Source organism: Camelus bactrianus, chromosome 11 (assembly GCF_048773025.1).
Source record: "Camelus bactrianus isolate YW-2024 breed Bactrian camel chromosome 11, ASM4877302v1, whole genome shotgun sequence".
Taxonomy (NCBI): domain Eukaryota; kingdom Metazoa; phylum Chordata; class Mammalia; order Artiodactyla; family Camelidae; genus Camelus; species Camelus bactrianus.
The window spans coordinates 20,798,582-20,812,766 of record NC_133549.1 but is presented as its reverse complement, the minus strand read 5'-3'; the positions used below and the strand labels follow the sequence as shown (position 1 = coordinate 20,812,766).

The following is a 14,185-nucleotide window of genomic DNA, read 5'->3' as shown; positions in this document are numbered from 1 at the left end:
GTGCCTGTTTCTAGTATATTGCTGGTTTCAAATGCAGCTTCTCCACACCTACTGCATCTGCCCTCAGAATCCACCAGCCTGCCCTGCAGGGTTCCGCGGAGAGCAGTCTCGCTCCATGGTGTCCGCCACTTTCTTCTCTAAAGATACTGGCCCCATGGATGGGACTCCATCCCGAAGGAAAGGGAGGGGCATTTCTGTAAAATCTGACAGGCGTGTTAACTCTCTGGGAGTGAGGTCCACAGCTTCAGCTTAGGAAAGGACCAAAGTAGCAAGACTTGGTTCCTCTAAGAAAGGAAAGGCTGAACAGTACACTGTGCTTCTGGAACACTTCCTTAGGTTAAGTAAAGAGCTCATTTGCACCTCCTGGCCTTTTGACCTCTGACTCGTGATGGTGACCTCCCTTGATCTCCTTCTCCAGCTACTCCAGTCACTTCTCATCGCTGTTAAGATTTAGTTTCTCTCTCTGTGACGGTCCCCTTCCACAAGCAGGCCTCCTGACCCGCCACTGAAGAATTCCCAAGACTTGCTTTATGGAAATTGCTCTGTTCTCTTCAGTTTTTCATTTTCTACATCGTGTCAGTTCCCCTAGCCTTTGCCTTGCATGAATTTTTCAGCATTATATGGCATTCTGCTCTCTAAATTGAGTATGTCCACGTCACCTGTTTGAGTGTCTGGCTGGACTCCTGATGAACTAGTTTTTTTTTCTTTTTTTTTCATTAATATTACTCAGTGCTCATGCCCTTTGCATTTTCAAGACTGCTCTGGGGTCTTCTTTTCTTTCTTCTTTCAGCTTAGCATTTTTAGGACAGTACATAGGTTTATTGCTTCTAATTCTATGTAGCTGACTTTGATTTCGGTGATTCTACCGTGTCAGGCCCTATTCTTTTACTCTTTTAACCTGCAGAAAATGAATACGAGCTCCTGCCAGGTGCACCTGGACCGACAGAGGCCTTCTCCTGCTCTAGAAAAGTGCCTTGTCTAGCAGGGAAAGTCCCGCACAGGGCAGACAGTGGGGCCTTGTCTATGGCCATCTTTACATTTCTGTATTTTCTTCCCAGCGTTCTCTGATGACCACAGACGTACAGGAAAGGGAGTCTCTGCCTCATGTTGGCCATTGGCAGGGACCTCAGATTTCTTGGAAAAAGAATTAAAAAGATAAGAGGAATGTTGGGAACTATATTCAATATCTTGGTAGAAAAGTATATGAATATGAAAAATGAATCTATGGTGAAAAAGAATATGAAAATGAATATATGTTTTTTCATATATGACTGAAGTATTATGCTGGAAACCAGAAATTGACACAATATTGTAAACTAACTATACTTCGATATACCAAAAAAAAAAAAAAAAAAAAAAAAGAGGAAAATTAGCTCCACTGGTAAGCATCCAACTTGTAGCCGGTGTGCTGAGTTCACAGCTGGTTTTTGATATACTCACTGAGAGGGAAACAGCTCTCAGCCTCAGTTTTACTGCCTATAAAATGGGACAAGAAGAGAATCTGTGGTGTGATGGAATGGAGCCATGATTCCAATGGCTGCAGCACAGTGCCTGACACATTGTAATCTGCGTAGTGCCTGACACATTGTAATCTATCAACATGTAACATTGTGAAGACCGTTATCCAAAAGATGGCATCTCATGAAGTGTAAAGAAGATACAAATGTAGCTCCTCTTGAACTCAAGAGGATGCCAAATATTTACAAATTTTAAAAATTCATGTTCATGAATAGGCATTTTGCCATTTTACAGATCCTTCTTTCAGTGTAAAACCAGCATTACTTAGCTTTTTCCCTGAATACCAACTTGGAATCTAAATCTCAGTAATTATTATCATTCTCAAATAATGTACGTCTCTGGGCAAACGGAAGATACCATATTATCATTAATGTATTTGTTCAACTCACGTAATGTACCCTCTGGGGACTCATCTGGAAGCATACATGTATATTACAGCTATAAAATGGATCAGAAAAAAAATGGACTTTAGCATTTCACTTTAGAGAGTACATTTGAAATTAATACAAGAGACACTTAGGCGTTCAAATATATTGCTTGTAAAAGGAGAGTTAGTGAAAGAATGCAATTTGTGAACTCACTTAATAAGGCAGAATTAGGGACATGTCTCAAAGTATGTCTCCTCCTATAATTTTGCCAGACTTGTACTGGTTTAGTGGGAGAAAGGATAATGTGCCACGTTTTTTGAAATGTCATTAATTTAGGGGAAAATTATTTAAAAGCAAGAAAGGCTTTTAGGACGTTGTTAGCCATGAACCTCAGAAGTGATACATGGCAGTTAACAGCAACAGGATTGTTTAACCGCCTGACTACCCGCCGGACCAAATCCCCCTTGGCCCCCACACAGACACACACACACACGTGCACAGACTTGTGCACGCAAACCCGTCCACACCTGCAGCCACGCGCACCCTGGCTGCTTCTGTTGCTAAATGCCCTGGCCCCTTACTTTCTCCATGTATTGATTTGGTTTGGTTTCTTTTCCCTCCTTCGTTTGCTTTCCTCCCGGCTCTGCCTGGAAGGAGAAGTCCCGTCTCTCCCGCTTTACATTCTGATGAGGCCGCCCTCCTCCTCACATTCTCCTCCTGGAGGAGAACTGGACCATAACTCATTGTGGAGTTGGTGGTGACTGCCTTCAAATTGGTCAAGGGGGACACAGGCAGATTTTGAGAAATAAAAGCCCTCTCTTTGCCACAGCCCAAGAGGAGGGGCTGCGCACGCATTGCGTCTGATAGTGAGGGCAGCGACTTTGCAGAGAGCACAAAACGCAAGTGGCGGTGATTTCAAGCCTGTCTTGCATTTTTGCATATTTAATGCAAAAATATTTAGAACTTGTTTTCTCCGGACTGGACAGCCATCTATCAGGCAGCGCTGGATGTAGTTAGAGCGAAGGACTGGTAGCAGAAGGTGGTGAGGCTGGAGTGCCCGGTCCTTAGCCGGCCAGCCACGCTCCCGGCTTCTCCCTGACAGGCTTTGAGCCCAGGCTCGGTTTACGTCTCCTTCTTCCGTGAGTGTCGCTCTCCCTCGTCTAACCGAGCCTTCTGATTTGTTTCCAGGGGAACTTTGTGGCCTGTATGACAGCTATTTTACGGCAAATGGAAGATTATCATTACGCCCATTTAATCAAGACTTTCGGGAAGATGAGGACAGACGTGGTGGTGAGTGTAACTTTGACTTTCATATAACCGTGTGTCGAGGCCAGCCTTTTTGAAAAGACACTGATGTAAATATTTCTGTTTAAAATATGATTTTGTACTTGCCTGCACCTGACTTCACAAGCCACCTCGGACGGTCTAACTAAAGGTGTGTTTGTAGGAAGACAAGGGTCCTGGCGTGCACACGGGCTCCTCATGCCGACCTGGGGAGCGACTCAGGGTGTCAGGCCAGAGAACTTCCGTTCTTTTCTCTCCCATGCTTTGGAGTCATGGAAAATGTGGAGATGTTACCATAACTCCAGTACATTTATTGATTGACTTTCAATAGCAGAAGCCAGAGAGCATTTTCAGCCTTAAGTCGTGCTCTGTTATTAATTAGCTCTAATCATGGAAGCTCATTAGCTTTTCTCGAAATAGTTCTCTAGTCCCCCTCGGTACAACTGTGATGGAGCTTAATTAGGAAAAGTACGATAGAGGTGGATTTATCGCTTAGGGGCTACGTCCCTGACCACCGGACATGTCCCCTGCAAAGCTGCGACCAAAATGTGTCCGCAGGGTCCCCGAGGAGAGGTTCACCTCGACTCTGGTGTCTGGGAGCACAGATTCCATTTCTAAGGCCCCTGGATCTCACAGACGACAGCAAGTTCTACTGGTGTTTGTAGGACAAGGTTGGTTGCAGTGACATCTGTCTTATTAAGGGATGGGAAGAGGACAATGCATTTAATACTTTCTACAAAAGGATTAATTCTAATTAAAAAAAATACCTTATTAATTGTTACTATATATAGGTGTGCAGGTGTACATACTTAAATTTCTATATACAGTACTACAATAAATAATAATGAATATATGTATTTAAATTTCTAAGGAGACAAAAATCTATGCTTTAAGAAACAGCAGTTTTCCTCAAATAAAAGTCAAGGAGCAGGAATGTGTATGTGTTTGTGTGTCTGTGTGTTTAGTTTTAATTTTTAATATTAACGAGCAGTTTAACCTAGGGGTATACTGACCAGTGTCATATGTACCACATTTCTGTCCTGTGAGTCTTCAGTGATTATGGCTTCATAAAATCAGATTTGAGATGTGAAACACTTCAGGCTGCATGTATCCCTCCACCCTGTCTTGATCAGTGGAAGCATAAGTGTAACTGAACCCACGTGAACAATTTCTTGGACCACAGGTCAGGCTGAATAATAAAGTTTTCTGAGTGAGAAGCATTAGCCATGCTGAACACATTAAGACCCCAGTTCATAATTTGCCCTTTATCAGAACAGTCACATGATCCAAATCCTATGACACCTGAAAACTGTTAAAAGTGTTTCAGTTGCTAAGTGGTGCTGTTGATAGGGAGCTTCAGTGTGTCGTGAAAAGTGATTATACAAAATGGTGTTTGAAAATGACCGTCGTTTGCTGGATTCCAAGTGTGTGCCCTCTCTCTGTGCACAGAGCGGCCACCAGCTACTCGGTACGTGTCGTGGTCCTGATTTCCCCAGGGACGTTGTTTCCTTAGACACGGTAGTTCAGAGCATCAGCTATTTGCAGACGATTTGATTTCCGTGATAAAACGGCATTTGTGGTTTGAGTATCACGAATTCATACTACAAGGATGGTAAACCCTTTTTATTGTTGTTCATCTGTCGGAACCTTTGTAAAGTGTGTCCCTATCTATTAATTCCACTCGGAGACTGACTGTTTTTCTGCTCTGAAAACCGCTCACAAAAATAAAAGATCATTTCGTGTTAAATAATTGGGGGATAATTAGTAATGCGATATGAAAAGAGCCTAGTTCATTTTCTCAAGACTGCTTCCTCGTATGAAGTGCTACCTCAGGTTTTCAAATTTAGCCCTTTTTTGAAAGTTGGATGAGTCATTCCGATGTAAAATCACAGCTATTGTCAACACCAAAGTCACATGCCTCAGAGCTGTCACTTGTGCAGTCTCTCACATGGCCCTTGGACCCCAAGACAGTGAGAGGGTGGAACACAACATGAGGTGGAAAGACCAGAAAAGAAAGAGAATGACACCCTGCATTCGTACTCTCGTCCCCTCATGATTACTGCCTACAAACCACAAACAGACTCATGGACGTAGAAAACAAACTTTGGTTACCAAAGGGTTAAGGGCTGGAGGGGAGGGGTAATTGGGAGTTTAGGATTAACAGATACACACAACTATATAGAAAATAGATAAACAAGGAAACAGTTTTTGGCATACAGCACAATATATTCCTTTTCATTTTCTTTTTCATTTTCAGTTACTACAAGACATTGAATACAGTTCCCTGTGCTCTACAGTAGAAACTTGCTGTTTATCTATTTTCTATGTAGTAGTGTGTATCCTTAAATTTCGAACTCCCAATTTATCCCTTCCCACTCCGTTTACTCCCTGGTAACTGTAAGTTTATTCTCTATGTCTGTGAATATATTTCTGTTTTGTAAAAAAGTTCATTTGTGTCTTTTTTTTTCTTTTTTAAGATTCCACATATAAGTGATATGATATGGTATTTTTCTTTCTCTTTCTGTCTTACTTTACTTAGAATGACAATCTCCAGGTCCATCCATGTTGCTGCAAATGGAATTATTTTATTCTTTTTTATGGCTGAATAGTAATCCATTGTATATATACATATATATGTGTACACACACACACCCCCCACATCTTTATCTAATCATCTGTGTGATGGAAATGAGCATCTGTTTCTTTATTTCTTGTGGCCATTCCCTGTAAATGAAACTTTATAAAAAGACTCTGTACACTGGATGAGTCTAGGGTGCAGAATCCTTTTATACTGAATTCATTGAATAGCAATGTACTGAAGACCAACTTCATGTTAACAAGGTGGAGGAAGTGACAGCGGACAGGTTCTGCTCTTGTGGGCCCCAGGCTAGTGGAGATTATTACAGGTAGTCAGGGAGTCCATCAGATAACCCAGGTTAGCCATGGTCCAGAAGGATGGTCCTTGTATAGCAGCCAGGCTGGCTGAGTCAGGTGCTCAGGAAGCCTTCTTTGCAAAGGAGAGGATTGTGGAAGATTGAGGAACAGAAGAAAGCGCACTGTAGGTGAGGGAGCAGCGTGTGCAGGAGTCTGTGCCCGGGGCCCGAGTGTATGGGGGGTGAGGTGGGCCCGGAGTCGTGCTGGGGCATCAAACCGCACAGGAGCCCGTGGGTCATGCTAAGAGGCTTTGTGTTTTTCTGCTTGTTTGGTTTCAAATCCTGTGTCATCTATTTACTATGTTCCCCCTGTTTTAAAATTATTTGAAAGCATTTATTTTTTGAGTAAACTTTTTATTTTGAGATAATTATAGTCACATGCAGCTGTAAAAAGTACCACAGAGCGTCTGCGAGTGCTTCACCCCGCTTCTCCCAACGGCATCTTGCAAAAACTATAGGACACTATCAAAACCAGGGGTACAGTCTGCTGGTCTCAAGTTGACTCTCCCATCTCGGTTGTACTCTTTCGTCTGTTTATCATGAAAAACTTCAAACATACAGAAAGGTGGAGAGCACAGTGCAGTGAAAGCCATTGTTCTTGTCATCTGAATTCAGCAGTTGCAGGCGCTTTGTCGTATTCGCCTCCTCTGCGTATCTCCATGTATCTCCTTCTCTGTAGCCAAATCCTGTAAGTACACGAGACCTATGGAAGTGGTTTATCAAATCTCTCTCAAGAACGAAGACGATGTCCAGTGGCCTGATGGTCCTTCCAGAACGTAACCATTTCTTCACAACATCTGTATCCAAATTTCTCCTCAGTTCTCCCTAGCCTGTTGTCCTTGCTGTGGGCGTTCTCAAGTCTGCAGCCAGTCCAGATTCACCCATTATATTTGGCTGTTTCTCTTTCATCTATTTTTTTTCCTACAATAAGTTTATCACCCTGTTTTTTTCTTTCCTTTCATGGCATTGCTTATTTTATTTTATTTCACTTCATTTCAATTTACTTTGTTATTTATTAATTTATTTATTTTGAAGAGAGAAAGCCAGACTGTCCCCAGTTCTGGAATTTTTGAGTGCTGCCTTGGATGCAGATTTGTTTCTGCGAAGGCTTACGTCCTGCAAACTGAAAGCTTGATCTAAAGTTCAAGTTCACCCTTTTGGCAAGTGAAATAGAAGTTAGTGTTACGTATTTCCTGTTGTATCTGTGGGGAGGCTGGAAATGCCAGGCTGACTGCTACCGATGATGCTAGGTTTGATCACGTGGTTAAAAGGGAGTTTCTGCCAGAGCCCCCTATGGTGAAGATACATGCCCCTTTGCAATTATTAGGTAATCATTAGGTGATATTTTGGCATCCACAGAACGCTGGCAAAGGTCCTATGGAAATCTTTCATCTGATAAGTTTAGCATCTATTGATGATCCTTGTCTGAAATAGTTACTCCAGAATGGTGACTTCCTACTTCTGAGAATCAAGACTCTGGCTTTAATCTAAGACTTTGGGAAGCCCCTGGGGACATGAGTTCAGTGGGAGTTTGAAGTGTTGATAGTTTGATCAGATTTGTAATTTGAAAAGTTCACTCTAAGTGAAGCGTGGGGACCAAGAGGGACAAGAATGGACATAGGTAGGTGGGCTAGGATTCCCCTCCCATAGTCCAGGTGAAAAAGGATGACCAGTTACCCAAGTAAGTGGGGCTAGGGATGGACAGAAGCAGACGGGTTTATAAACTAAGGTTGTGCCTATGGAAGACATTAATGGCTGCGGTTAGGGCTGTCCACTTATTGTATGGAGCATCCTGTGAATAATCAAACTAAAAAATGCAACCAGAATGAATTGATTTAAATGATGGAATTTTCACAAATTATCCCATATTAATCCTCCACCTCCCCTCGTCGACTTGGAGGTAGCTGTGCAGTCGTCTGTTCAGTCTCATCAGCCGTTCTAGGCAAAGGCAGTGGTGGGGACCGCCGCCATGGCTGGTGAATTATGCAGACCGACAGGGAAGCCTTGCAAAACCTCATCTCCCACAATCTGCAGCGTTTTGTTTGATCAGCAGAGTACCAAAATTCAACAGCTGAGCCATACTAATGAAGAATGGGACTGTGTTTCCTAGAGAAAAAAAAGAAATGGAGTTAGGAAAATATGCTTCTCTTCCAGAATAATAAAAACCAGACCCTGTCTCTCAATTATTAGGCTTTGAGGAGTGATCAGCAAGAAAGCCAGCAATTTCATGCAAATAGAGATGTGACTAAATTATGGCTCTCAGCCGCAAAGTAGGCAACCCGGTCATTAAAACGTGAAACTCTTGACAAAGTGGGGAAACTTAAGTAGTGAAATAGGAATTTCAGTCATTTAAGTGGGGAGGGGAGCTGTTTCTTGCGTCAGGGGGCACCTGGAGCACCCCTCCTCACACGACCTGGGGGTCAGAGCTCCTGTGGGCAGAGTTTGGAAGACATGGGGCTGACTTCTCCGTCTTGACTCTGCCCAGGCTCCTAACCTCTCCTGCACTGGAGGCCTCTGTTATAAAACAGGTGATCACGATTGCTGCTTACGTTCTTATTCAGGGTAGGGGGCTCGAGACATAATCTCACGTGACAGACGTGGCTCCCTGGCACCTGGCATTGCTGTTAATGTTGCAGAGAACGCGTCTTTGGACACCGGCTTATTGCTGCTCTGTAATGGAAATCGTGTCTCTTTGCAAGAAGTTCTTGGGTAGAACTTTGTGCTGGGAATTTCTTTCTTGGCTGCTTCCATTCTGTTCACCACCTTGGTCTTCACAGCCATTGTACCTCATTATAATTCAGTAGATTAAATAAATGAGAAACATCCGCTCATTGGACCAACTCTGAACACGGCCCCATTTGCCTGTGTGAATGCTTCGTCGCCTGCCCTGTTCCCACCCCATCCTGAGGGGTGGTGCCTCTTGGAACCCCGGGATGTGTGCTTTTCAGGGTAACCACTTGCTTCATTCAGGGTAGCTCAGAACAAGCACTAAGCCATCAAATTCAAGAAATTCTAGTTCTGACAGGCGCCGAGCGGCCCCACCAGGAGATGGCTTCTCCTTCCTGATGCCAGGGCCAGTCTGATCAGCGTGGAAGCAGGATGGGGCATCAGGGCACCACTAGTGAAATGCGGAGAGCCATCCACCAGACAGCAGAGGCATAACTGGGGAGCCCATGGATTTAGTGCTGCCACACAGAAGAGTTTGGCAGCGTGACCACATGCTCTAATGATTTACGGACAGCTGAATAGGTGCAGATGGTCAGGAGTTCCTATTGGAGCCTTTCATTTGTTAAATTACATAAGGAAAAGGAAAGGGTAATAATACCATAGAATCAACCTGACAGGCCCTGTTCGCAATGAAAAATGTGTGTAGAGGAAATGGAAGAAATAGTTACAACCTGCATGTTGTGTTTGGAAAAACGTATTCCTTTAAGCAGGAAGAGTATGCATATATACTTCTGTAACCTCTGGGGATTTACTCTGTATGACTCTTAGAGAGACATGCCCAGAGATTATTTTTTATTATGTCCTTGAAGAAGTTCTCTGGGACAGGAGGTGCTCAGGCAAACAGAAAGGAGGAAGTGTAACATACAGCTCCTGCGAAGTACATCTTCATTACTTTTTCGTATGTTTCCATTCAACTAAAAAAACAAATGAGGTCATTTATAATGTCATTATTCACGGGTTGGGGGGTTGGTCTTCACCTTTTTCTGGGTAGGCTATTTCAATGGTCTTTTTTTTTTTTTTTTTTTTTTTTTTGCATTTCAGGATTTCCTGATGGAAACATTCATCATGTTTAAGAACCTCATTGGGAAGAACGTCTACCCTTTCGACTGGGTGATCATGAACATGATGCAGAATAAGTGAGTACAGGGGGACGCTCTCCTCTGGGGAGGTGCCCGGTCACATCTGGTGGGGATGCTGGTGTGGCCTGGATGCCGCGGGGGCGCTCCCGCCACCTGCAGGGGGCTCCGCCGTCCGTGATGCAAATAGTTCCTTGGAGAAATGGGCCTGGAGACCCGGTGCTCTCCTTGAGCCAGCACCGGGCTCTGGCGCTGAGAACTCCAGCTCTGCCCACTGGAGAAGAACAGATGTGAACGGGGTCTGCCCTCCCTCTAGCCTTTGTCGAGGGCAGAGGGGTACTGTTTGCCTTTGGTTTTCCCATCTAACGTTAACCATCTGTATGCATTAGCCAAAGCGATTCTCAGCTCTATGGGAGTTTTTGAAAAGTGTTTGCGTTTTGCATATTTCAGCTTAAAAAAATCATGAGCATCTTCATTATATTTATTAAATATGAAACATGTGCTGCGTTCATCATCTTCCTTGTGGGCGCTGTTGGTTAGTTGGCCAGCGGTCGGGTTTTATAATTTCTGTGAGTGCCGACAAAGATCATAGGATTCTCCAGCACATGTGGTTTCTAGAAGAAGCTTGTGATGGCTTCTTTTTTCCCCTTCTTTCTTGCTGCGGTGTTTACAGAGACAGTCGTAGATTCACAGTCTGTGTGGTGGGAGGAGTAAGACAGGAGGGCATGTGCGCTCTTTACCCAGGTTCCCTCCGTGACGAGCCTCCTGCAGCCGCAGCGTCATCCCACAACCGGGGAGCCGACATGGGTACAATTTACTCGTCTTACTCGGATTGTCCCAGTTTTACTTGTGCTTAGTGTTTCTGTTTAGTTTCATACAATTTTTTCACACGTGTACGTGTATATGCTTGAATCCACCACCTCGTTGAAGACACTGAACGTTCCTTCACCATGAGGTGCTTTCCTATTAGTGACACTGCCCCACCCCCTCCCGAATCCCTGGCAACCGTTAATTTATTCTCCATTTATAAAATGTTGTCATTTCAAAAATATTACATAAGTGGAATCCTACAGTATGTAACCTTAGGAGATGATTGGCTGTTTTTTTTTTTTTTTCCCTCTGCCTAATTCCCTGGAGGTGCGTTTAAGTTGCTGTATCAATGGTTTGTTCCTTGTCACTGCTGAGCAGTGTCCCTAGCAGAGCTGTGTCACAGATGGTGTGACCGCTTTACTGTTGAAGGGCATCTGGACTATTTCCAATTCAGGGCTTTTACAAGTATATCTGCTCTGACACAACATTGTAAACTGACTTTATGTCAATTAAAAACAAGAGAAAAAAAATAAAAATAAAAGAATGCAGAGATTGCAATCCCGATGCTGAATAATGTAGAGTTTAAGCCCTCCCTCCAAAAAAAGACCCAAGTATATCTGCAATGAACATTCCTGTACAGGTTTTCGTGTGAACTTAAGTCTTCATTTCTCTGGCACAAACACCCAGGGATGCAAATGCTGGGTTACATGGTGATTCCTTGTTTAGTTTTGCAAAAAACTGCCAAACGTTGCTGCCCCGTCCCACCTTCCCACTGGCTATGTAAGAGTGATCCAATTTCTCCGCGTCCCTGCCAGCATTTGCTGTTGTCACCACTTTTTATTTTAGCCCTTGTGATAGATGTGTGGTGTATCTCACTGTGGTTTTAATTTGCATTTCCCCTGATGGCTTTGCCTCTTTGTAATGAGTTTGTCCACCCTGTGAACAAATTCACAGCAGCAGGGACCTTTCCCTTTGCCTTTTTTTGGGTAGTGCGACTTTCTGGGACAGCAGGGATGAAACCGGCCCCGTGGACCGTAAGCTGCAGGGCTCTGAGCAGGCCTCTGCTACGATGGAGCCCAAGGGAGTGTTGTCCATGTAAAGTGTCACATTGTGGGGAGGGTATAGCTCAGTGGCAGAGTGTGTGCTTAGCTTGCGTGATGGTCTTGGGCTCCATCCCAGTACCTCTATTAAAAATAAATAAATAAACCTAATTACCCCCCATAAAACAACCACCACAGAACCAAATTACGTCATAGGTTGCCGTGGCTGAAATCTTCTACGCATCAGACAACATCTGGGAATTCAGAGTGCATCTCATAGCTGTAGACAGAAGTGTGGCCTGGGGGTTGTTCAGCACCCAGGTCCTGACCTCGGCTTCTTGTGTTCCCACCTGGTCTCTCTTGGGATCTGAATCCTCACCCAGAAAGGGAGGAGCTTAAAGCAGGAGTAGTCTTCCTTCTCCCTCTATCAGGGTCACCTTTTGTGGGTGACAATGTAGAATTAGTCTGAAGAGCTGCAGTGCTCACGTTTCTAACGGCCTGTTTTCCACGTAACCAAACATGCAAACAGCAGACGCCGTCGGCTGTCTCGGATCTGTGCGTAGACTCAGCTGCTCCTGGCTCTGCCGGGGGCCGTAGCCCCAAATGGCAAACCAGTCTCGCTGTCTAGCAGTGAGGTGGCCGGGGGCCTCTGCTTTAACTAGACCAGGTAGACAGACTTGCCATGTCAGTAGTGAAACCACAGATTCCGTCCCACCAGAACTAAAGGACGCTGGTGTCAGGCCGGTGGGCAGCCCCACACGCGGTCGGGGAGACGGTGGGTGTGGACTATGGGCACGCCGTGTGGACTCGACCTGCATGTCCCCTGCAGAGTGGCCGTGTCCGGGCACCCAGGCTGTGCTTTCCACACACCGGAGGGGAGCGGGGGGCACTGCTCCTGCAAAGCTCAAATGCCGTCTGCTCTCCGAAGTTGTGTGACTCAGTGACCCCACTGCCAGTGGTTCCACCGAGGTTAACTGTCACCCCGTTGAGGAATGTGCAGCCACACTTTCTTTTTATGCTGTTTTTATGATGCCCGAGAGTCTGTTTTCAGTTGTCACATCATGGTTGCTGCATTTCCTCTTCCTTCTACCCCGTCAGCTGCCTCCTCCTGCCGGCACTGAGGTCCGGAACTGCACGGGGGTGAAAGCCACGTGGCCTGTGACTCAGAGCACGGAGCGCTGCGGTCAGTTTCCTCCTCCAGAGACCACGTCCCGCTTCTCCCAGGATGTTCTGTTGTTTCCGGGTGAGGGGGCGGCTCACAGGGACCGTGCATCCCCCCCCCCCCGCCCACCAGTGCCAGCCCGGTCCCTGCCTCCACCCTCACGTGCGCCTCTGCAGGGCCCAGCCGCGGGACCGAGGTGCAGGCATGCGGTGGCATTTCAGACCCAAACCTTTGCGTCTCAGCCACCGGAGGAGAGTTATTTGTCCTCTGGGAAAGACAGCTCTGCCAGGGAGACGCTCCAGTCTGCTGTGTCCTCTTAACAAGGAAGATGCTGGAGACGTCTGAGGATAAAGTCTTGCGTCGGTGATGATAGCATTAGAGTGTGGAGCCGGAAGGCTGTCCCGTTCTCCTGTGCAGTGTGCACGTGGGCTGCAGCCCTAAAAGACATGACACCAAGGGAAACACTTGGAATGTCAAAATCCCTGCGGTTTATTTTATGTTGTACATAAAATGTTGTACAGAACTGTCTCATCAAGAATTCTAGTAGTCTGAGGCCACGTCCTCCAGCCGACAGCATTTCTTCCATCAGCGCTTCCAAAGGATGAGCAGTGGGTGCGCGCGCGCGTGTGTGAGTGTGTGTGGTGTGTGTAGGGACGTTTGTGTATGCGTGTGGTTGTGTGCGTGTGTGCAGGCACATACGTGTATGTGTCTGTGTACATGTGTAGGGGGGCTTTGTTGATACCAAGTAGAGCACTATTATTTGCAGAGATTCTGATCCTGAGAAGCCCCAGCAAACCTGTCTTCCCCTCACAGCTGACACGTCCTGCAGGAAGGAGCTCCCCAGCCAACGTGAGCAGCCGAACAGCAGGCCACGGAGGGGGCCTTTGACCTGCTGGTCAAAGCCGGGGCTGTGATCATGGTCATTTTCACTCTTACATCCCCACTGCCTCAAAATACTAACCCCTCTGTTGAGTAAATGATACTGGGTTTTATTTATTTTATTTTATTTTATTTTTACCTTTTTTTTAGTTGAAGTATAGTATTTTACAGTGCCGTGTCAATTTCTGGTGTACAGCATAGTGTTTTAGTTATACACACATGTGCACATATCCCCTTCGTGTTCTTTTTCATTATAGGTTACTGCAAGATATTGAATATAGTTCCCTGGGCTCTACAGTAGAAACTTGTTTATCTGTTTTACATATAGTAGTTAGTGTCTGCAAATCCTAAACTCCCAGTTTATCTGTTCCCACCCCCTTTCCCTCGA

At 45.3% G+C, this 14,185-nt stretch overlaps 1 protein-coding gene across 2 annotated transcripts in view; it reads left to right on the top strand.

Annotated features, from left to right (window-relative positions):
- DOCK1 (dedicator of cytokinesis 1) overlaps positions 1-14,185 on the top strand; it is a 484,307-nt gene that overhangs the window by 299,667 nt on the left and 170,455 nt on the right. For both annotated transcript variants that reach the window (XM_074373399.1, XM_074373400.1), the window contains exons 28-29: positions 3,075-3,176; positions 9,872-9,966. In XM_074373399.1, coding sequence (XP_074229500.1) covers positions 3,075-3,176; positions 9,872-9,966 — 197 coding nt within the window. The remainder of the gene's footprint in view (positions 1-3,074; positions 3,177-9,871; positions 9,967-14,185) is intronic.